This window comes from Pyrgilauda ruficollis, unplaced genomic scaffold (genome assembly GCF_017590135.1).
Source record: "Pyrgilauda ruficollis isolate IOZ18807 unplaced genomic scaffold, ASM1759013v1 scaffold47, whole genome shotgun sequence".
Lineage (NCBI taxonomy): Eukaryota > Metazoa > Chordata > Aves > Passeriformes > Passeridae > Pyrgilauda > Pyrgilauda ruficollis.
This window is the reverse complement of record NW_024526266.1, coordinates 4702632-4726663: the sequence shown is the minus strand read 5'-3', so window position 1 is coordinate 4726663 and position 24032 is coordinate 4702632. Positions and strand designations below refer to the sequence as shown.

Below are 24032 nucleotides of genomic sequence, written 5' to 3'. Positions count from 1 at the left end.
CTGGGGGCCCCCCCCCCCCCCCCCATGTTTCCAGTTTTAAAAGAACTCCTAAAAGCTTTAGCTAGGCAAATGCCGAGCAAAAGAAACTAAATAAAGCAAGTCTAGACTTAAAATTAGATCAGAAACATATGGGAGTTCTTCGAGCCTTTGCCTTTTGAGAAGTCCTATCGCTCCCCACACGGAGTGCACAAAATGTGCTTTCAGTAAAGCATGGCTGTAATTACCATGGGAGGCCCCGCTCGAAGATGGCTTCTCATAGCACAGCCAGAGGACTTCGAAAGAAAAGGCTTTCATTTCCACTTATATTTGACGTTCTTGCTTGCTTGTGACCACCAGAGAACACTTGTGGAAGGCATGAACAGAACTCTATTTTACGATACATCCTATAGATCTGAAGCTGCGAACAGAAGCCCATTATTCTCTCCCTTTTCCATCATCTTGGTTTCCCCATAACGCAGCCCTCTCAGAGTACCCCGATACGTGACATCGTCTTTGTAGAATTTAACAAGAAAATACTTCAAATCTCTAAGCAGCTTTAAGACTGACTGCAGGCAAATTTGTTTTAGGTGACAGAACAAACCTGGAATGTGACGCATATGGTTAGCGCAGTGGCTTACTGCAGGTGAGGAATAAGCCTGGTTTCCTATTTGGGTGATTATTTAGAGAACTAAGTAGCTTGGTCCTGAGAACTAAGTAGCTTTCCTCAAAAAGTTATAATGCTGTGACTGATAGTATTTTTGTACTGTTTCTCTGGTTTTCTCTGTTTCAGTGAGACCCTGAGAGACCTACACCCTCTATTCTTTCTGGTTCTTGTGTCAACCTAACTTCTGTATGACATCTCTCGACCTCCATCAGCCTCAGGATTTGGAGGACAATCCAAACCAGAAGTGAAAGTACTGTACCCATCATGCTTTAAAAACAAATTAGGTTTGTAGACATAATTAGTCTTCAGTCTGTGCAGGCTTAAACTCAGTCCTACAGCAAATGCAGCACAGCTGCTGCAGTGTCTCCCAAACATCAACTTGGGAGTGGAAGTGGGAAAGCCAGGGGGAGGAAAGGCACTTGGTCCTGGTGACACAGGTCATAACAAAGCAGGAAAAGCAGAAAAAGGATGATGACATTAGGAGGGGTAAAGTAGGAATCGTGGACAGGGATCAGGAGGAGATGGTGATCATGGGGAAAATGAGAAACTGCATGGAGTGGTGATGAAAGGTGAAAGGAGCTGGGGAATATCTGCCTGAGATGGTCCCTTAGCCTAGTAGAATGGTCCAAGAGAGAGAAAATTGCTCAGATTTCTTTCTGTACTGGAAAATGTCATTTTGTTAAACACAAAATGTCTGTAAGTAAGCGTTGCCTACAGGATCACTATGGTCAGGCAGGTCAGGAAGGGCAGCCCTCAGGCACAGAGCAGAGCTTTTGAGGGTGGCTGCTAGTTCTGACACAGTTCTCCAGCTGAGCTCAGGCTCTACAAAGCACAGAGGGCTATGCTCAGACTGTACTGCCAGGGACTGCCTCAGCTGTCCCTACAGCTGAACCCCAAAACTGCAAATGACCCTGCTGCACAGTGCTCTCTCAGTGGAAGAATTTTTTGTTCAGTATAAACAAGTTAAGGTTATTAGGTTATGCTGTTTTATCAAATAGCGATTTCTTTTAACTGAAAGAAACAACAAAAAGTGAATGGGAAGAATGTGTCCTTCCACTGGCCACCACTACACTGCAGCAGAATAAATCTCCATGAATTCAAAGGCTTACACTGTTTGAAAGCACTAGGGTTAGTGAGGTTCCACTGTGTGATTTAACTTAATACAGATACTCCTTTCAGAGGCAATGTGGTCCAAAATATGATGTTCCAGCAGAATAATTTATTATCTACAACTCAAGCTATGTTTTCTATATGACCATAATAAATCAATGTCCATCACACACACATACAAATATATTGTATGTTTATGTGAATACTGCATTTTCAAATTAGTCATTTCAGGGAATTAATATGTCATATGAAAAGCTCAGCTTAAATAAACACAAAATTAATTCAACTGAGAGACTGAGACAGACGATTATTCTTAAGAAACTGTGTTTTCTTGTTTGCCTTCAGCAGGGAACATGTCAAGTAAGCAAGTGTGCAGTGCATCTGTGGAATACTGTCCCAACCTTTCAGAAATCCTGGCTTAGGATGGCCCAGAGGGTCACAGCTGGCCATGAAGAAGAGAAAGTTAGGAGTGCTGAGTGGGAGCATTCAGAATGCTGTTCTGTGCATGGACGATGACAACAGAAGGGCCACAAAATCAGCAGGAAGAACATCTGATCTTTTCACAGCAGCTCAGGACCTGTGCACTGCTCTGTGTGAGCTGCACTGTTTGCAGTGTGAACCATGTACCCCCCTTTTGAATACATCTCTGTTCTTCCTTCCTACTCAGCTTTGACCTTCCTCTGCCTTGTTGCCTCTCTCCTTTTTACTTACTTACCTTGGTGCAAGAAGCGGAGCAAATGTCCTGGTTGTCATCTCCAGCTGGAGTTGCACCTCTTCTTGTCCATGATGCCAACTAATGGGGTTACCAGTGTTGTTAGTGGAGCCATGGAGTGCCCTCATTCACTACTGATCCAACACAGCTTGCAGGGGACAGGAGAGTTTCAAGACAGCCTTTCAAGATGCCTGCAGGTGCAGGAAGTTCAAATCATGCCTGTTTCTCTCTGTTTACTCTCAGATGTTTTCTCTTCTAGCATAAGGCAGCCTAGAAATGCACTGCTATTCGCCCACTCTCTCAGACAAGGCAGGAATTCCCTGCTCAACACCGTCGCTCTAATCCTGCAATGTCTTAATGGCAACTGTTATTAAACCACTCCGTTATGAAACTAAATCATTTATCGGGACAAAACTCATCTTCAGGTTCCTGTATTTCTGTCAAACAACTGCTGTTGCTTGACTCTCTTTCTTCAAGTAGAGAGATGTTAAAAATAAAACCACATCCTTCTACTAATAGTATCTTGAGGGAGAAAATGCTAAGGAAGAAAAAAAAAGAACCGAAACCAAACCAAACTCAAATTTTTGCTAAAATTCATTCAGTGCATCAGCTGACACTCCTACTATGTTTGAGGACTGCACTTGCAACATCATCGTTATTCCAGAATCACTTTTTTTGATGCTTTTCAGGTTCCTTGTTTTTCTGTCTTCCCCCCTCTTGCTTCTCTTTTACTTACCCTTCCCCATCACATAGCTCTGGTCTACACTAAGAGTGCTGAAAAGCCATTTCACTGCCAGATCCTCTTTGCTGACCTTTTAAAGTGACTTGCAACAGTCCTAGTTGAATGTCACTTTGTTTTAAAACAATTTTTTGTTGAATAAAGCAGGAGCAAGTAGCTCAGGAACAATACTCAAGATGATTACAGCTACCTGAGGTGCAGTACATAGATCAAATCTCAACTCTATGCAGAACAAGTGATTCTTCAGATGCTTTTATTATCTGCCATAGTGAACTGCTCGTCAGAAAATTCCTGGGCCACTGAAGATATGGACAGCCTGTCTCTGGCTGATGGAGGGAGATGCTGAGAGAGGTTAAGAGTCAGTGGCAGCAGACATGGCCCACAGGCTGTAATGTCTGGCATCCCATGAACTTTGTTTTCCACAATCTTCAGGACAGTCATCTGGGGGAGAGGAATATAAAGGAAGGCAGCAACAAAATCCTACTGCCAGTCTAAAAGAGAGCCATCCTTTTAGGGGCAGCAATCACTGAAGCTCCTGGAGCAGAAGTGAAGACTCTCCTGTATCTCTCATGGCATTACAGCTCAGGCAGCTGAAGAATCAGTTCTGTGCAAATGCCATTCCAAATCTCTCATAAGATTTGTGCTGCAGAATTACAATGAAACTGCCAGACTTGCTGTATTGTGACATTTTACATGTTTTTACAACCTGCTGGGACCTGCTTTCTGGCCAAGCCCTCCAATACTTATCCCCATGCAGAATGCTCCTTCTTTCAGTGCTTCTGTTGTCCCTCTTCATTGCAGAGGGGCTGGACTAGATGACCTTTAAAGGTTCCTTTCAAACCAAAGGATTCTGTGATTCTATTCTTTGATTCTATCCCATGACCAAAGTTGCAAGATGAGCCCAGGTTTGCACCTGGCAGTGTGACTGCCCCAAGCAAGGAGCTCGTGTTTCTCATGGGTGTCACAGCCACTGCCACCAGGCCGCTGTTAAGAAAGACTGCCAAATATTGCATTCTATTGCTTGAAAACTGAAAAACTCTAAAAGACAGAAATGCAAGGTGACAGATTTACAAAGGTGGCAGGGAAGGAATAAGCTGGAAAGAAACCGAGACAAGATGGTGAGAAGGAAAGGAAGGAATACATGGGGAAAGGAGACAAATGTACCAGGCAGGAAACCGAGTGAAAGGAGGAGGTGAAAGAGGAAGCAAACAGGATGGTCAAGAAAGGGACAGAGAGGGAAAGGCTGAGAAAAAAGGGGAAAATAGTGAAAAAGGACCCAGTGGAGGAGGAGAAAATGCAGAGCATCCTCCTAAGAGATAAGAGAAAATAAATGGAGTTTGCTGCTGCTTGAAGCAGCCGGCAGCAGAAGTAACATATTACTGGGTGTGCATTTCAACAAGAAATGTACATTAGACTGGTAACTTACACAGGGCTGTCCCCCCTCTGGGCAGAAATCACAGAAATAATAACTGATATTCTCCTAAGTCTTGTGATTTTGGGGTCCTCAGACAGGCAGAGTTGGAAACATACTGACTACAGAAGGGCAGTGTCGCCCCTGGGAGGGGCTCTGGCTTTGTCCATGTAGCTGTATATTCTTTTGATCACAGACATGAGATGCAGAATTAAATTAAATTATTCTTTGGCTTTCTTTTCTCCTGAGGTTCAGCAGGAATTTGAATTCAGTCCATGTAACACTTTTGTCTCTTTGCTTGCATGAAACAATCCTAATTGCAGACTATACTTTTTGAATATAACTTCTGCCAAACATCCATTCAAAGAGGACAGAGAGCTGTGCTCTCCTTCTTGGGTGTTCAGATTAAGATCATCCAAGTCAGCATGCAAACACTCTAAGGTGGGCTCTCACTCATCCTGCCAGAAGAATTTGGTGCAATGACTATTTGATTACAATTTATATTCCATTAAAAAATACAGTAGTAAGCTTTTAAGGCTGCAAGGTCAAACTTTCAGGAGAAAGAAGATTCCCAGGCTCAGGCAGGATAACCCTTCTGGCCTTATATGCCTATGCCCTATGACAGATTTTATTTAGAGGATCATGTGCAATTTTTGCACAAAACCCCCTTATCATTCAATGCACAGGGTTAGACATTTCACTAAATCTTTTCAAAGAACTCTAATCCATAAAAATCCATCAGAGAAAACTTTGTGAATGGTTGATATTTGGCAACCAAAGAGTTGAGTGGGAGCCTGTGGGCTGGGAGACGTCAGGCAGTAATGCTTTCTGCACTGCTCCTGACTTTGTCCGCAAATTTCTAACTGTAATTACTGTCAGGTAAAAGTACCTTTTCCTGCCAGTTTGGCAGAAATATGTAATACTGGCTTTACAAGGTAGATTAGCTACCAGCACAGCAGGTGATGGAATGAGCCTTGGTGGCGTAACAAAGGGGAGCTGCAGAGCTGCCCCAGCCCTTCCCTGCTGGCTGCCTGTGGGTGGAAGTAAATTACAGTGTGTGAGCAGCACAAGTGAATTTTCTCCCCACGACTTGCCGCACGTGTAAAGATGAGCCCCAGCCCCTGGGGAGCAGCCCCAGCCTGCCTGAGGGTGACACACGTGCTCCAGGGTTTCACCTCCTGTGGGGTCACCTTTGTCTCAGTGACAAAGTCAGGAACCTTCTCCTGGTTCCAAACCAGGGCTTTGTTGGGAAAGCCCTGGTGAATCCACAGTAGCAGGACACAGGGAGAAAAGGGCAGCACCCTTCCACCCCCACAAACACCACAGGCTCTGCTGCCAAGAGAAAAACCAGTTCCAATTCAATTGTTTTCCTTGTGGCAAAGCTGAGATTCACATTCAGGACATTTAAAAGCTAAAAATCGGGCATCCACAGTAGAACTTAAATTGGTCAAGATCAGGCTTTCCACACAGGCAGGCAAACACACATCAGGGTGAGCTGAAGTGCTTCTAGTGCCTGCTTAAAGCCATCCTACCACGGCAAGCACACAGCTGCATTTTCTTTCAAAATACTACTGAAGCCTTTTAAGAGAGAGGGGGAATAATCCAGATTCTGGCAGTGGGGAATATTTCACAAATCATATATGCTTTGGCATCAAGCCCTTAAAGCCAGGGGCCTTTACTCACAGGCTTTGCTGGGAGAGATCCACCCACCTCAAGTGGGATTAATTAAAAGAGGCATGTATCATGCAAATAGTTTCTGTTTCCTTACAGAAATATTCAGAGCACATAACCCAAACCAGCTTTAGAATCAGAGCGAAGCAGGGAAGAAAATTATTTCCTGCTCTCCTAACTCTTCCTTTCCCTGTACATTAAGGAACAGTGAGAATGCCGAGAGCTCACCATTTCTGTACAATTCCTTTGATAAATCCTAATAAAGTAGAAGAAAAAAAAAATTGTGTTTTTAAAGAAGGACTGTATCTCACAGTAAGGTGCCAAATTTTCCACACCAAACGTGTGCTAATCTGCTCATTGGACAAGGACAGTCCAAGTCTTACCCCTAAAAATGATCTTTTTATCTTAAGGCAGAAAAGGAGAAAATGGAAACTTTGTATTTCTTCAGCATGTCAGGATTTTCAGCTCCATATGACAGGGACAGGGGCTGCAACAGAAAACTCCTTTGGAAAGGGAGATAAACTTTAAAAAATACTACTTTCTTCTCAGGAAGCTAAACTATTTCCCTAGATAAGAGAGATCCCAACACTTCAAGGAATCGCTGCAGAAAATGGTGGTGGAACAGTCAGAGCACAGCGCCCCAGTTCAAAAATAAGTCACAGAAAAAGCTCAAGTTTCCACGAGAACTCTTCCTCAAAACTCTTTTTTTCCCCCTTTTAATATCTCAGACCCATTTTCTGAGTCAATTTCCTATGATCCTGCAAAGGCTGTTATTAAAACCAGACCAAGCGTAGCTGAAATTCCAGGGCTCAAAAGAAACATTTAATAGGTGCAGGAGCTGGCCACACTGTCCCCCTCAGGTGATTTCCCCTGCAGCCCCTTCCCTGGGATTTCCTCCCTCGCAGTTTAGTCAGCAGAAGAAACCTGAAGTTTCAGCAGAATGGCAAACCCTTCCTTCATTTTTTAGCAGTTGAGATTTTTTCTGTCTGAGGCTTTCATAGCTCTAAAAGAGAGAACTAGGATCTAGTCCAGAAGATGTGTGTTGCAGATTATTTTTTTCCACAAAAATGTCAGGCAGTCTCACATTCAATTCCGTATCCAGCTACAGTATTTGAAAATCACTGACCTCCTTTATCCGCCACTGCTTTTCATGCCACCAGTGGCAGTCCCGGACTGAGGCGCTCCCAAGCTGCTTACCCATGTGTCTTTTGCGTGCTAGAAAATTCCTTTCTGGTCTCCATCCCACCTATCCCTTTGGCATGAAGAAGATGATCAGCAGACATGCTCTTGGCAAGGCACCCTGGGAAAGCAGCGTCCATGCACAACCGCGGCGGGCAGGGGAAGGAGGCGCGCTGTTTGCGGGGCAGGGGACAGGAGCCATGGTTCTCTCTGGTGGCACAGCTGGCACAACTGCACCTCAGCCCTGCACCCCACTGATGTGGCCTCTGATGGCACAGAGGAAGCAGCAGGGCCAGCACCCTTTGGCTCAGCCCCAGGCTCTCCCAGCAAGGGGATGGTCCTTGGGTTCTTCCCTTCCAGCGCAAAGTTTGGAAGGCAATTCCAGGTTCTCCCCAGCGGTCCCTGCTGCAAGCTACAGGATATTCACTAAGGTGAAAGAGTATTTCATGGCTGGACATTGATGCAACAACACCCTTTGCATAGCAAATATATAAAAATACTTCCTTCCTTTGATATACCTCATTTATTTATGCTTTCTATTATAAAGGGTAATTATATTAGAAACACTGAGCCTCAAATTTAAGTTACTGACAACTATGACAGATCTCACCTATTTAAAGGAAAATTCTTCTCCAAAGCTTCCCTCCTCAATTACCATCTTTAAAATTGAAAATGTGCACATTTTATTTTTGTTCCTATTTAGCTGGCTCTTTTTTTTTCCCGAACTGTGAGTGCTTTCAATGTAACAGCTAATTTATCAAAAAGGGAGAAACCCCTTTGTTCCAACATTGCCTTATCTGCCCACGCCTCTCATAATTTAGAAAGTTAATGAATTCCTCAGAATCAGAGGTTTTGAAATATATATATATATATATATATATGTGTGTGTATGTGTGTGTGTGTGTGTGTGATTAAGTGTATTACAACATTGTGAAAATAAACATTAAGGACATTCTATTCATATAACATAAAAAAGCAGTCAATGCCATAGAAAATTATACAATATGCAAAGCTACTTTAAAAGGTCCTGATAAATGCAAAGCCCTGAGAAAGAAAGGAAATAATGCACTGAAGATAATCTTGTTCCTTAACTAATTGCTTGGTACCATATGATGTACTCTGTCAGACAACCAGGGACGGCTTCCAACTGGCTGGAAATTACTGCCTTTGCAGGACAAGAATCAGACTCCTACCAGTTTGTTCCACTGGTTCTACAAGAATTGCTCTTGTTCTCTCCCAGGAGAGCCCTTGCTTCCTCTGGTGAGGGTTCAGAAGGGCAGAAGTGAGGAGCTGTACCCCTGCCCCTCTCCTCCTGGGGGTAGGCAACCTCTCTCTCTCTCCCTCTGGTCACTTATAAGGGTACAACACAACCAGAACTGGGGTTCTTAATGTGAGCAAATCAGGGTCTTCCAACTGACTGACTAGAATTTTTATAAATGAAAAAATCTTCCTATATTTTCAAACAGGGTATGTGCTAAAAGTGGTTCCATCAGACACCTCTGACTGTGCAGGGAATGCCCAGCTCTGCTTTGCTACAAGCCCTTCTCAGCAGCAGCGCTCGCCTTCCCACCCACGGAGCAGTGCAGAGTCTGTCTGTGGTGCCAGAGGGAGAGAACCATGGCACCACCAGGAACACCAAACTTCTTACCTTGGCACGCTGGGAGGAGCCCGGCTGGGCCGAGAGGGAACCTGGGGGGGTCCTCCATGGCCTTCAGCACTGGGAAATGGAGGCAGAGGTCCCGGGCGGAACGGGACTGGGGGAGCCCCCGACTGAGGGCCTGGAGAGGGAATGGCAGGAGCGGGTCCTCGGCCAGATAAAGGTCTGGTTGGGGGATTGTTCAAGGTAGGTCTCCTCGGAGTTGAAGGACTTGGAGGAGGTGATCTGGTGAAATATCAGAGATTTTAAAAGTTCAGTAAGGTGGGGGTGCGGGTTTTGGGTTTTCTTTGATGTATTGTATTTTACTTTAAACAAAAGTTAAAACTTATGACAGATGTTTTTTATTGGCATTTTCCTTTGCTGTCAGTGTCAGAGGATCACGTACAATTAAGACTCACGTGTTTCCCACTGACAGCACACGAGCAAAGAGGTGAATAAAATGTATTTTATTATTCAAGTCCTAATAATGTTTTGTTAAGTGGAATTTCTAGGACATGGAGCCTGACATGCTGAATTATAACAGCTTGTAAAAGGAGGCCAAAAGGATACAAAACTGAGGTGACAGAAGCAGCTGCTACTTGAAGCATCAGAGAAGCTGTAAGTCCACTGGATGGTCTTTTGCAAGGCAAATATCCTGTCTAGTGCTCACATAAACATACCCACTGAATAGGTGGATATGTTTATGTATATGAACATATTCCCATATTATATATGGGAAAACGTTTTGATTTTCCTCACAGATGTCATTAAGACCTGGATGAGCATCTTCCCAAAAAAGCAGACAGGGAGGGAGCTCCTGATCTTGTTGGAATCCTGGTCACTGAGAATTTTACATTTTCTGTGCTGACAGGCACTGACCCCCAAGAGAACACTGCATTGACCTGAGGCTGTGGAGAAGCTTCCAAAATGGAATGATAGAACTGGGATTGTGGGTGTGGAGTTTGAGTAGAAGTGTGTGATATCACATGGTGGAAAACTTAAAGTTTTAGAATACAGTAATATATATAAGATAAAAGTTTTAAGACAGAATCCTTCTTCATCTTTTTCTTCACAAGTTTGAGCAGTATTGTATAATTAAATAAAAAAGTCCACATTACAGGCCATGAGTAGTTAGTTATTAAGTTAAAAGTAAAAATAATTTAAGTGTCATTTCTTAATTAGACAGTTTACCCTTAAAAAGCCTTAGAGAAAAAGAAATACATTTTTAGTTTGTTAGAGTGAAGTGCTGTGGAACTCACAGTTTATAAAACTATAATAGAGATAAAAACTAATAAACATCCAAACATAAAATACCATCTCACACATTTAATTGCACCCTTAAATGAAAAGAAACAAAGACAGTGGCAGTGCCCCAGACAGTCAGGCTGACCACTGTGGCATTTACATTTTTGAACATGATTTTTTCACCTAGGGTTTTTCTCCTGGGAAGCTGAAAGGTAGCAAGAGGCTTCAGAGAAAAGAAAAACAATTCTTATTTCATTTGTTTCTTTTGTGTTGTGCTTACGTCGAATGTGTTTGGAGATTGTTTATTTAAGGTGATTGCTTGATTGGACTCTGGTGTGAGTTGTTTTGACTTATTGGCCAATCAGGGCCAAGTTGTGCTGGGACTCTGAAAAGAGTAATGAGTTTTTATTATTATTTTTTTAGCATTTAGTAAGTATTTTTTCTGTATTTTTTAGTATAGTAGAGTATTCTTTAACATAATATAGTATAATAAAGTAATAAATTAGCCTTCTGAGAACATGGAGTCAGATGTATTGTTTTTCTCCGCCACGGAACTTGCCGTGCATTTACATCAGACCACATGTGCCTGTGCTGGTTTTCATGGCAGTCCAGCTGTGAGGCTGCTCACCTGCGTGCCTGCTGAAGCCAGGAGTCATCCACGGGTGGGGGAGCAGGGGTGGACACGGTGCTGGTGCTGATGTCCCCGATGATGGCCAGCGCCTCCTGCAGCGCCTGGTACATGCGCAGGGTCTCGTCCCGCCGCTGCGCCTGCTCCGCCGACTCCTCCATCAGAGTGTTCTGGTCCTCAGAAGAATACAGGTGAGCCAGCAGCTCTGCGTTGATAAATTCTTTTACCTGTTTTATCAGACAGGAAAAAAAAAAAATCCAAACCACCAAAGAAATAAACAAAAGTCTCTGTGGAAAATACAATGCAACACAGGGGAGATCAATGGAAGCAGGAGATTGAATCAGTTTTTCTTACTACCTTACACCAGTTCTGCTGCAATTCTGCATCTCTGAGGTGACACCTCTGCTTACACTTCATTTCCCAACAGCTCCCAGGAGCCAGCTGGCATTTTGGGCCATTTCTAAGGGGCTGACTGGGAAGTAAATGGTAGTATAGATATATACTATGTATAGATATATACAGCAGATATAAATTCCCCAGGGAATGGGAATTTTCAGGGTTTATGGCATACCTGTCAATTACTTTCTTAGCAACAACTTATCCTACTGTAGGATAAATTCCACCGAGTCTGGAATTTCCAGCAAGTCTGTCAGATTCTGAATAACCCATCCACACACATTCAAACTGAAGGGAGAAGTCTCCAAGTAATCTAATTTACTATATTGATTTCCTGCTATGCCTGCCCTGGTTATAGAAACCTGGGCCACATTAAGAGACATAAAAAGCTAGAGGTACTCTGATTAAATAAGACTGTGGTAAATAGACCAACTGCTGACCTACTAAATCCTTGCATTTGAGTCTTGTTGCTATTCTGATCTATTTCTCATCTGGTGCTTTGCTCCATGAAGCTTTTTTGAGCTGGAGATACTGATGATAATACATTCCCAGGATTCTGATTACATAAACCGGAGCTCCGTTTGCACATGGGTTTGTGCTAGTTTTGTGATTTAAAGCCTGACAGTGAGACTAAGGCAATGTTTGTGTTTAGACAAGGTCAGTGAGAGCAGTGAGCCAGCACAGCCATGGGACCCTTTCTGGTCACCAGCAATGAGCAGGCAGCCAGGACAGAGCTCAGAGGGAAACAAAACCATATTGCCTGGGCTTGGCTGTCATTTCCCATTCACGTATGACAGGAGATGCACAAATTCTTAGTAAAGCCTGCAAAATTTTTCCATGAGTTTCATGCTGTTTTCCAGTAGATGGTACTGATCAAGAGCCAGAGTACACTACTTTCCTTGTGATTGCCAAAAACTCCACATTAAAACCAGATATCATAGTTAAACAGCATCACATTCTGCTCGATGAAATGAGCATTTTAATGGCATCACTTCAAAAAAAGAAGTCCTAAAATTAGATTAAGGCCAGAGCTGATTGTAAAGGCATTGTTAAACCACAAATATCTGTTTGAAAAAAAAAATCAGCCTGTGACAATTATCATGAGAGGTCCCTGTCTGTCACTGGCGGAGGATTTGAGTAAATCTCTGAACTCCTCTGAAAAGGGAAGACTGCTGTGTTAAGGATGGATCTTGGATCAGCCTCCTGCCCTCCTGTGCTGTACTAGATGGAGGGAGATCTTCCACCAGAGCCACTTTCTCCAGCTTGGAAATAGAAGGGAAAGTGATGCTTGCTCATGTTTGCTCCTTTCTGGAAAGCAGACTCACAGGAATGGTTTAAAACATTTTCCTTCACAGACATTAGGCCTGCAGTCAAAGCTGAACCATAGCAAGCATTCAAATGCCGTGCCCCAAATCTGCCCTGGCACTCTGAAATGGGGCGAGGTGGCCTTGGAACCTCCTCAGCGGGAAGACAACATATGACACTGCCTCAAATGCAAACACAACTTGTTCCTGGACCTGCAGTTTGGCAGTAACAAGTCCTCTGGAGTTTTTCTCCTCAGCTAAGATCACTATCAGTCCTGTGTATGGAGCATACACAGACTGCTCTTAGGACCACCCCTCTTGTATAATCCAGGGTACCAAGGCACCATGAAACACAAACTTGCATGTGTGTTTTTGGTTTGGGCATGTTTGAATTGGTAATGGTAACTCAATGCAGTTCTGTGTGGTAAATGTATTTTCTTTTAAGGTAATCAACATCTACCCTAGGGGAAGAACAAGGGATGCACTTGGACTACAACAACGTAGGCTTAGGTCCCAAAATATGCTCAGAGACAGCATGTAATTATTTTCTGTACACTGAGTTTGAATCTGATACTTTCCTTGAATTTTAAGTACTTGTTTATGGGCCCACAAAGTGGAAAGGAAGTTCTAGGAAAACTTGGGAGGTTGCAATTGTCATGGAAACAAATTCCTTGGGATCGATTTGTTTCCAGAGTTTTGGAGGCAACATGATGGGGCAGCAGAAAATACAGAATATGTTGATTAAGGGGGAGGGAGGGTGTTTTCACTTTCCTGGTGGATGGGTTGGACTTCTGAATGCTCCAAGGAACACACACAACTTCACAGGACCCACCTTCCATCACAGCTCCACTCCTTTCCAGATCTTTCCACAACCTTTTGGCAGGGTTCTGCACTCTTGATTCAACCATTTCTTTCTCTTTTCAATAGCCCTGATTTTTAAAAATTCCTATATAACCTATTGTTTTCAATATGGTATTTTAATGCCTGTACTGTACAGAAAGAAATTCATTAATGCTTCTAGTGTCAGTCTTCACAGTTCTTTAAAATGTTTGGATTCTCTGCCACAGATTTAACCTCTAGGATGGAGGTGCAGGCCTCAGCTCACTAGGAAGCCCAAATGCAGCTTAGGACTACGAGGTCAGCTGAAAGATTGGTGATATTTTAAGTGTGTGGTTTCTGTGTGCCAGCCTGGCAGGCTTTATCAGTGTCACCAACAGGTGATGAGACTGAAAGCACAAAATCTCACAGTAATCTACTTCTGAGGGACGCACACACTTCAGAGACCCCTAAATGATTCCAGATGAGGAGGTGAGTGGCAGAAAATTTAATGTAAGCTTTCAAAAGCAACTGCTCACTGAGCTCTGCTGTTTATGAAATGAAAGCTAAACCCCAGCCTTTCCTAAGGCACTGGAGATAGGCTAAGTCAAAGCAGCGAGCTGCTAGCAATGATCTGGAAAGAGCAGTGAGGACACACACTCAACTTCTGAAGTCTAGAGCATGGCTGATTTCCAGAAAAAAAGGCAGTTCCATTGTTCCCATGGTTTTTTGTAAAAACTCACCCGTGACTAGAGCATTACTTACTTTCTGACTCCCCTAAACCCGAAGAAGTTTAATGAAAAATCTCTTGCCCTCATGCAAAAATTCTGCTTGTATTAAATGTACAAGGAAATCCCACTGAAATTTCCTGTCCAACCACCTAACTCTTAAGTGCAACACAAACTCCACAGGGCTAATGAAATTCATCAGATGAAGGCCAGAGGTGGCTCTGAGTCAAGAGTAAATGCCACCTTCTAATCACATTTGCCTCACAGCACATTGCACTGGTAAAGGCTGACTGGTTTGATGACCTCTCAGAAATGGTGCTGCTCAGAACTAGCAGGGGCTGTGTGGGTCCCACCAGTAATTTGTATGGCAGCAGTGGCACTAATATGAAGCTTAGTTTTCAACAAGGTCCATTCAGAACTCTGCCAGGATGCTGAGATCCCACTGCAGTGGAAAAACAATGGTATCACGAAGCAGTTTTTTAAACCAAATAATCTTCAGATCTAAGAAAGACACACACAATAAATCAACCAACCACATCTGCTTATCTAAACAACACTGTCCAAAGCTTCCAGATTTATTCCTTGGAAACAGTAACCTGAAAATATAAAGAAACCCAAACGGAATAAGAACTGCTTTATGAACCCTGACAAAGGCCTGCAGATGGAAAACCAAAGAAGCACAACTCTGCTCTACTGCTCTCACAGGCTGCCCACACGGAGCTCCCAATTCCTTTTCCTGTTATACCAAAAGCAAGACATCAAATAAAAACCAAAACAAAACCACCCCCACCTTGATTTACTTTTAAATAATAATTTATGTTCTGATTAAGATGTAAATTAATTCTTTAGGATTTTGGGATATGCACTCAAGGCAGTGTGCCAGCCTTCAAGAAGGCTGCAGAACTTCCAAGTACTGTGGAATATTGGAATATTTTGCCCACGAGTGTGACATTAATTCTTCTCTTTAGTAGCTGCTGTTGCTGCTGTGTTTCAGAGGTGTGTTTGAGAGTGAGAGATCTGACAGACATGTTGAACTGATTTACAACTGTGGCTGCTACTTACATTATTGATCATGAGGTGCATGATTGTTTTCGGGATCAGATCTCGGATACATTTGTTAATAATAGACATGTAGGAGTCCACAAGATTTCGAATTGTCTCCACCTGTCTTTCCAGCTGGGGGTCCATTGAAAAATTATCTGCTTGGCCATTCTCTTCAGTTTCAGTCTACAAAGAAGAAAAAAAAAAGCCTTTCAGATTGAAGTAAACTTGAAACATATTGGGGGGAAAAACCCTGGACTTACACTGTAGTAATCCAGCAACATAACTCATACAAAGACTATCCACAGGTTAAAATATGAAATATGAAATATGTCTTGGCTTATTTAACATTGGTGTTCAGCATCATGAAATTTGGACCTTTAAAGTTTAATGCCAAATGAGACCTTTTGCACAAAGCACACGTATTTCCATGCACATTTGTAATTTTATGTTAAAGAAAGTTTTCAGACAAAGATACACAGTGGTAAATGTCCCACCAATAAATTATTTCAGATCACTTACTGCAATAGTTATCAAATCTTTTACCATTCACATTCAGTCAGCTGGACCCATGCAAGAAAGCAGCGCTGTAAGTCTGGATTTTTAATTTTACCCTTCTGTGGGTTAAACCCACCTTTGTTATTTAAAGCTGACTGACTTGTGACAAATGTTGCAGTTCAGTCTCAGACTTGTTAGATGTGAATAGCACTTATATAAACAAAGGGTTTGTAAAAGATAACAGCAAAAGCATCATTGCTTCCAATGCTCAAGGCTGAATTATATATTTGAAATCTCTTTTTCACTGGATAGAAAAAAACTTCTTTGCATGTAAACAGCTGACCTAATTAAATACCAGGAACTTTAACTGGAAGCTAAAAGGCCTATACTTTGCCTCAGTCTGGCCTGTATAAAAGAAAAATAGCAACCTTTTGGTGAAAATCAAACTGCTGTCTGAGGCTTGCAGATGCCAAAATAATGGAATTTCTACCCAGAGAGTACAAAGAATAATGTTCCTCAGACTCTGATATAAAACTTCTCCCTGAAACCAACTGCCAAAGCATTAATAGCACCAACCGTAAAATCTAAATCTGAGTACCTGAGTATCTGAGTATGCTTCTGTGGGTACCTAGAAGCATAAAATCATAGAACCACAAAGTGCTTTTGGTTGGAAAAGAAGAAGCTTTTTGAATTCAAAGAAGACTTTTTTGACTTCAGCCTTGCAGCTCATGTTGTTCCACCCTGCCTTGCAGGACACCTCCCCACACCAGGCTGCTCAGTATCCCATCCAACCTGGCCTTGGACGTGAGGAACACAAAGAAACAGAAAGCACTTGCAAAACTGAAGAAGCCAACAAGGAGAATGAGCTATGTATCAGCCAGAGCCCTGCCAGCACAGCTCCATTTACAACAGAGCTTTTAGCTAAAATTGGCACATGGCTGGTGCTTTAAAGATTTCTGGAGCAGCTGAGATCAGTATCGAACCCACCAGTGAAAGGCCATTAGTGCTAAATATGCAAACATGTCACCAAAGAGGCTTCTCCCTGCAGGAAACTGGGCCAAGAAGGGATTCCTGGTTTCATGCCCTAGTGCAGGGTCTGCCTCTGCTCACGCAGCATTGCCAGGTAGAGCACTTGTAACCTTTTAAACTACAGATTGGTCAGTCCAGGCTAAATGAAATGGAATGTTTGTGATGTGTTAAGTTCTAGTTTTGTTAAGAAATAAGACCCAATGTACCATTCCAGAAACAAAACTGAGTGTTTGTAAAAGAACGTTCAAAAGTATGGGTGAATTACTGGAAAAGCAGCTGATCTTTAAAAACAATTAGCTGTGCTTCCTAAAAATCGTGTGACTGTGGAGGACACTGAAAGGGCTCTCAATGAAAACAGGGTTTTCAATGCTGTAACAATGGTAGACACTACCTTAAAAACCTTAAACGTTTTGTTAATAAACTGCATGTAGCCAAGTCACAGTGCAAAGACTACTTTCCTTAGCCTCCATGTCTAAAGAAAAACTAATGGTAATTTTCCTTGTGAAATACCAAAGAAATAAAAAAAAATCATACATCTCTCATATATCTGCAGATTTTAGCCAAGTAACTACAGACCAAAAATGCCCCCTTCCCAGTTCCCCTGTATTTGACATCTATTCTCTTTCTTTTCTTCTTTGCTGTCTATATAAAGTGCAGTTTGTTCATGTATTTTTTTCCTTTTATTTTTTTTTTCTCTTTAAATTACAGATTGCAATAAGATTCCTAACTGGCTAAGCAGCAAAGTGACAGATGTTTATCATTATCCTCATCAAGAGAATGTAAAGTAAAAATAGTAATTTGTCTCTGATCTTTCAGGCAAAGGGTAATAGTCTCTTGTTTGAAACTGTAACAGAGCTGACTTCATACTGTTGATTTATTTTCTCTGAAATCAAAAAAGATCAATCTTTCATAACTTTACAGTAATTTATTATGAAAGCTTCTGGCCATAGTATTGCTAATGATTTGATGTCTCAACTGAAGGCTTTTCATGCCAGAAACCATCTTGCTTGCATCGCATCATGCAGATGGAAATCTGCCTCCAGCAGGTTTCTGTGCCCTCCAGGACCCCTCCAAGCATTAGAAAGCTTTCTCTGCTCAGCTGCCTCAGCCCCGTGCCACCAGCAGCAGCCAGAAATGAGGGTGCCTGGCAAGGCTGGGCATCCCAAGTGACAGAGATGCCCTGTTCCACCTCCAGGCCATTCTTTCCCAGCAGTTCTTGTCTCTCTGAGCCTCACAGTGACCCCACCTTCAGTGCAGGTCATCCCTCAGCCTCCATCCCTGTTTCTTACAGCATGGCTCCTGCAATGAAAGCCTGCTCAGTGAATAAACCCAAAGCAGAGCACGGGAGCAGACCCTGCCAGCTCTCTGCCCACTGCTAACAGCGTGGCCAAGCTGAGCAGGAAAGGAGAACAAAGAAGGTGCAAACAGCTTTCCATGCCACTTTTCCCAGCCAAGGCAACCCCAGTCCTTTCAGCTCCTCATCCCCAAGCCAGAACTCACTAGTTCCAACAGCAAGTGTTAAGTGACAGCACATGAATCTGGACTAGGTTTTTAGTCAGTTGACTCTTGCTTAATGCTGCTATTAATTGTTGACAGGAATGGAATATTACAACTTCAAAGGAATGCAACTGCAATTACTTTAGGGAGTTCTGCAAACCTCCAACAAAGAAAGCTAAGGAAGAAGCTAGAGTGCTAAAACACAGGTAAAGGAAATTAATTCACCTAGAAAACTCTAAATCAGAGTATGTGATGGAAACATACCAAGGCTACAAAGAAGCAACAGGTGAAAAAAACACAGATGAAGAGAAGGTAAGGTGGGAGCCAGGGGGTGCTTCCATATACCCTTCCACACACCCCCAGACATCCTTGCCTTCTGCTCTCTGCACTTTAGACTGAAATATTGATCCCTTGCACTGTGCTGTGGTCTCACCTGTCTGAAGCTGCTCTGTGATCCCTGCAGGAAAAGGTGCTGCTGAAACCCAGGGTACATCACTGCTGCTTTCCAACTTCCCTGCATTCACACACCTTCTGTACTAAGAATGTGTTAAGGATTAACTAATGTGTCATACAGGAGCAGACTAAAAACTGCCTGTGAAATCCAAACCACTGAAGTTTGTGGGAATTTTACTGCTGGCTGCAGTGGGAACAGGATTTCATCATTTCTACCAAAGTTATCGATCTTCTGAAGATTGTGAGCTCTCTGCTGCAAGAGGAATGATTTAGTGTGGTACTGGGGATGCAGGCATGAGAACTGTGTGCAATCCAAAACAAAGGAGTAATACCTTAGGCTATCAGGGTAATTTTTCTGATTGTAGAAATTATAAGCAAGTTCAAGAATGTCCCAAGGAAACTTAATGAAAAGTGATTCCTTTTGAAATTCACAGCAAAACTGGGTAACACACTGAAAACAGTCCTGAGCTGGCCACACAGAGAGAGCAATACTTCTAATTTCCATGATTTCATTACATTCAGGGCAGCTGCCAGCATATTTAAGAATGTCTTGTATAACATTCCTGATGTCAGTTCCAAGAAGGAGCATTTGTCTGGCATTTTCATTAGAGAAGTGTATCAACCAATTTTCTGTAATCAAAAAGGCATTCTATTAACAATGACCAAGAGGAAGCAGACTGGAAGGTGACTGACTCAAGGGTAAAAATCAGAGCAGCAGCAAAGCAATGCTCTGTGCAGTACAAAATATGTCCATGGCTGCAGTAAGAAATTGCTCATTTAAAAGCTGCTTTCAGCTCTTTCATTTACAGTTCCAAGTTCATAACAACAACAACCACCTGAGAATTAATTATTCCAGCCAGATTGTATTTATGTTTTAATTCACAGCTGCTGAAAATGCATATAAAATCTATTTTATGTATCCCTGTCCAAGTAAGTTTTTTCTTTAATGCACCAACACTCAGCACACTGCAGTTGTCCTAACCCGCCCTGCTTTTCCCTAAATCTTTACAATTGATTCTCTCTTCATTGCAGTTAGATGTTGGATATATAATTTAGCTAAGATCCTCTCAGCTGTACATAGTGTGCCTTTTGCCAGAGGACTGCTGAAACCACATGATGGCTTCACACAGGGAGGTTTTCTTACTGGAAGGAACCACAAGTAAATGACAATACATTACTTTTGTGTATTTACAACAAAGCAAGCAGCAGAAAAAGAACACTTCCCGGGTAGCTTGGAAGCTGTCCTTTTCCCTCACAGAGGGTGACTTTGCCACTCTCTTCCATGCTTTCAGCATGTCCCGACTTTGTACTGCTGTTCCCTTTACTGAGCCACCCACAGGCTGCCCCTTTCAGCTGCTATGCCTTCATTAGCAGCCTGGAACTGCTCTGAGCAGAGGTTATGATCTGGCTTTCCCTCACACACAGCATCTCTCTCACTTCATAACCTCCAGAAGAATGATACACCCTAGTGCAGTTTGGTGCACAAGTGTTTTACTCTCTGGATTAGCTTAAACAATCATTTACTCCTGTTCTTCTCTGTGGCTACAGACATTGCCCAGGACAGACCATGAGCTAAATCTTCCTGCTGAATGCACACACTGCTCCCCAGGTACCTCCATGGCTTTAACCATCCCAAAAATTCCCAGTCTGCCAGGCTCTCTCCCTGCCTTATTCCACAAAGAAGCTGATTTGGACCTATGAAACTGAGAGAAATGATATATTACCAGAACTCCAAGAAATCTGGACTTATTTAATCTCACAGGTTGACAACGAATCATGGCAAACCAATCCAACCTCCTTTTGGAGCAGGCATTAGGATCTTATGGGTATTAACACAGATCCCACACATCTCAGACCTCAGCAAAGCTTTCTGACACAATCTCAAGTGACATTTTCATTAGTGGAAATGTGCTTTTCCTGCACTTACTGTTTGGATGCTCATTGCCATAGAAAAGCTGTCAATGGCTCACTGGCAAAGTGGAAAACTGTACCAAGGGGACTTTCATGTGAGGTGTGGTTTATAATGTGCTTATTAATGCCTTAATGCTCAGGATGGTGGGTCATGGCCTGGGTTTGTTACATGTACAGATGAGAAGAAACTGGAAGGGAATGTGAACAAGTTAGATGACAGGAATGGAGTTCACAATGACCTAGAGAAACAGATCCAAAATCTAGATGAGTTTATTCTGAATAGAAAGTATTTGACTTCACAGAGTCTCTTGAGTTGGAAGGGACCCTCAAGGATCATCAAGTCCAACTCCTGGCCTTGCACAGGACACCCCAAGAATCCTACCATGGGGTTCCTTAGGCAGGAATAAATCATTTAGATGTGAGAATGGAGCAGTTCAGCAGAAAAGGAGCTGTGTTCACAGAGCAATAGAAACACAGCATGAGTCAATAATGTCTTGCTGTTATAAAATCATTACAAGAATTGTGCATCCAGTGCTGCTTATCACACCACCAGAAATTTAAGGAACATTTTGAGAGTGTTCACGTGAAGCCATTGAAGATGGTTCAGGGCTCTGCAAAATATTACCTGAAGGGAAAAGGTAAGATAAATTGGGACTGATGGGTTCAAAAGAAATCACTTGTGGAAGGTTAGAGATGAGCATCTTTGCAGACAGCAAAAGATGTCAAATAAATATTTGGAAAGTGTTTTATGGCAAGAACAGTGAAGCACAGAAATAGATGGACTAGGAGAGCTGCAAATCTCTTCTAAGGATTAGAGCAGCATCCCTCAGAAAAGACCTAGGTGCAGAGACTTTTCCTTGAGAAAAAGAAATAGACAACTTCCCACATCCCTTCCATCCAGCAGGTGCTACTGGGTGCACAGTGGTGTGAAATTACCCACAACACTGCAACAAGAAAAGGGATTTCTGAAAATGCAAAAAAAACCCAAAACCAAACAAAAACAAAAAACAAAAAAACCAAATGAAATTATAGTATCTTCTACTTTTTGTTCTATGCAAAAATCAAGTAAAAAAGAAAACCTTGCTGTGAATAGCTTTCTCCCCTCAAAGAATCTGCACTCCAATTTCACCATTTGCTGCCATGTATGTCTCTCACACAAAGGACTTTTACATAACCCTCCCTACACTGCAAGTTTTGACTGGGGGCCAACAGCTGCTTCATGCCTTTCAGAACAGACTGCTGGACAAGCAAAAGCAGAAAGAGGCTGGCATGAGGAAAACAGCACCTTTGTTTATAAAACAAATACTACTGTGGAATTTGCAAACTTTTCAGTCAAAGAATTTCCTTGTCATAATAACACATGAAGTGCCCCATATTTATAAGAGCACATTAGAAAAAAAAAATCTAGGATATGAGATACTACTGGCATGGTATTTGCTATTATTTCAGTGTAGAAGGATGTCAGTGGATATTGGGAAGTCACAAACATGGTGAGTTACCCTGGAATTCAAGTCATGATGATGATGATGACTCGAAGTGCAACCACTGGCCTAGATGATGTTCAGGCTGAAATTTATTATGGATTTGTTACCAAATGCATGAAACACAATCCCAGAGACAGCAGCCTGATCCAGCAGTGACCATTAGCTGCGAGGGGAACAGCATCATCTGCTGTGAAAGGAGGCAATCAGTGGGTGGAGGCATCAGCCGGACATGTCAGGATTAAAGGATTAAAGCTACTGGCTCTGGTATGCAGTCCCCTAAGAACCAAAACAAATACAAATCCCACAGTTTCTACCAAAGAGGATGAAAACAGAAAGCAAGAAAATTAGTGATCCATGAGGCTGATCAGGGAAGTATTAACACGAAGACTGAAATCACACCTTGCCTCTCTTCTCTGTTATTTACCTCCCTTAGCAGTAACCATGCAAGAGAGGCTCACTAACAAAATTCTCATTCCAACAACAAGGCTCAGCTGAAGGATTCCTTTAGGAACAAGGAATTTTCTTATTCCCGAGATTAAAATGGGGCAAGTAAGTGGGGCAAGTAAGTGCTCACTGCACAGACAGGGGCTGAGTGAAATACTTTGGCTGAGATGACATGTTTAAAGTGCAGCTTACAACTTAATGTGTCTAAGAGTTGCACTTTTTTCACCAAATGTGATCATTTCAGCGGTAGGTACCCAGAATAATGAACTAAAATCATAATTCTGTTTGAAATGAATCCTGTACTGAACTCTATTCTGTGGTCCCTCCTCATTTGTTCCAGCTGAGGTGGTAACTTTGGGGTACTCAGCAGCCTGCTTGAAGTAAGTGTGACTAGAGGAGGAGGAGGAGGAGGGGAGGAGGGCAGCAGATCCGTGAGCAGAGCTCTGTGCATGCCGGGAGGGATGGGCTCGGAGGGGCCTTGCAGTGGGGGAGCTCTGTACAGCATCCAGTGCCGGCCTCTATAAATTCCAACCTTGTCTTTTATTTTTACTTGATCTAATGCAATGTGTCCCCTGTAACTCTGCTCTTTTCCATAATTAATGGTTTCTAGGAAAATATTCTGAAATTCTCCCCTGATAAGCACCTAGACAAACTTGATGTTTCCTCTCTGAGACACAAAAGAGGATGTTAAACTGTTTTCACCCCCACATCCCTCGAGTCATGAGAAGTACCAGATCTGTCTCTGCTGGGCCAGACTAAGCCCTGGTTCACCACAAACTCAGTGCAGCACCGACAAATGATCTCCACAGTAAATGATGCAAATAAGAAATGTCAGCATGTTCCAAAATTCCTCACTTAATCTTATTGCCAGTTGTATAGTCTGGATAATCAGTAAATAAATCCCTCTAACTTTGCTCAAATCCTTAGGGACTGAATACACAGAGAGCACTTTCTAATTCATTCTCATTAACCTTCCCAGCTCTAAACAAAGTAATTTCCTACTTCTCTTAGTGGCTGAATTTTCCACTGGCCTCTGCAACACCTGATTTAGCAGCAATGATTTCTCACTTGTGATTTCTCTTTCGAACTGGCATTGTTCTTTTTCCTCACACATATGCTTGCTGGAATAGCACGAATCAGCAAGATTTAAAACCTCCCATTCTTAAGTTTGAAGCCCCTAAAGGGAAATTGCAGTTGTGATGCCAAGGAACACAGTCGTACGTTATTTGACTTTTCCTCGGCCAGGCTGACAGCAGAGGGGGAGGAAGGGAGGAAGGAAAGGGGAAGGGAGAGGAAGATGGCATTTTAATAGCACCCACACTGGTTTCACACAGTTGGATCTCTGTGCTCTGGAGCAGCACCGTTTCCGTTCCCTTGGCCTCACTTTCAGCCAGCACTGCTCAGCCAGCCTCTATGGGAACACTTCTCAGTCTTTTTTTCCCAGCATGGACCTCATC

The 24032-nt window shown here is 42.6% G+C and overlaps 1 protein-coding gene across 3 annotated transcripts in view; it reads right to left on the bottom strand.

Moving 5' to 3' along the window:
- Positions 1 to 24032, bottom strand: part of DNM3 (dynamin 3) — a 171792-nt gene that overhangs the window by 10054 nt on the left and 137706 nt on the right. For all 3 annotated transcript variants that reach the window (XM_041478893.1, XM_041478895.1, XM_041478894.1), the window contains 3 exons: positions 15281 to 15445; positions 10975 to 11201; positions 9114 to 9347 (listed from right to left, as the gene is read on the bottom strand). In XM_041478893.1, coding sequence (XP_041334827.1) covers positions 9114 to 9347; positions 10975 to 11201; positions 15281 to 15445 — 626 coding nt within the window. The remainder of the gene's footprint in view (positions 1 to 9113; positions 9348 to 10974; positions 11202 to 15280; positions 15446 to 24032) is intronic.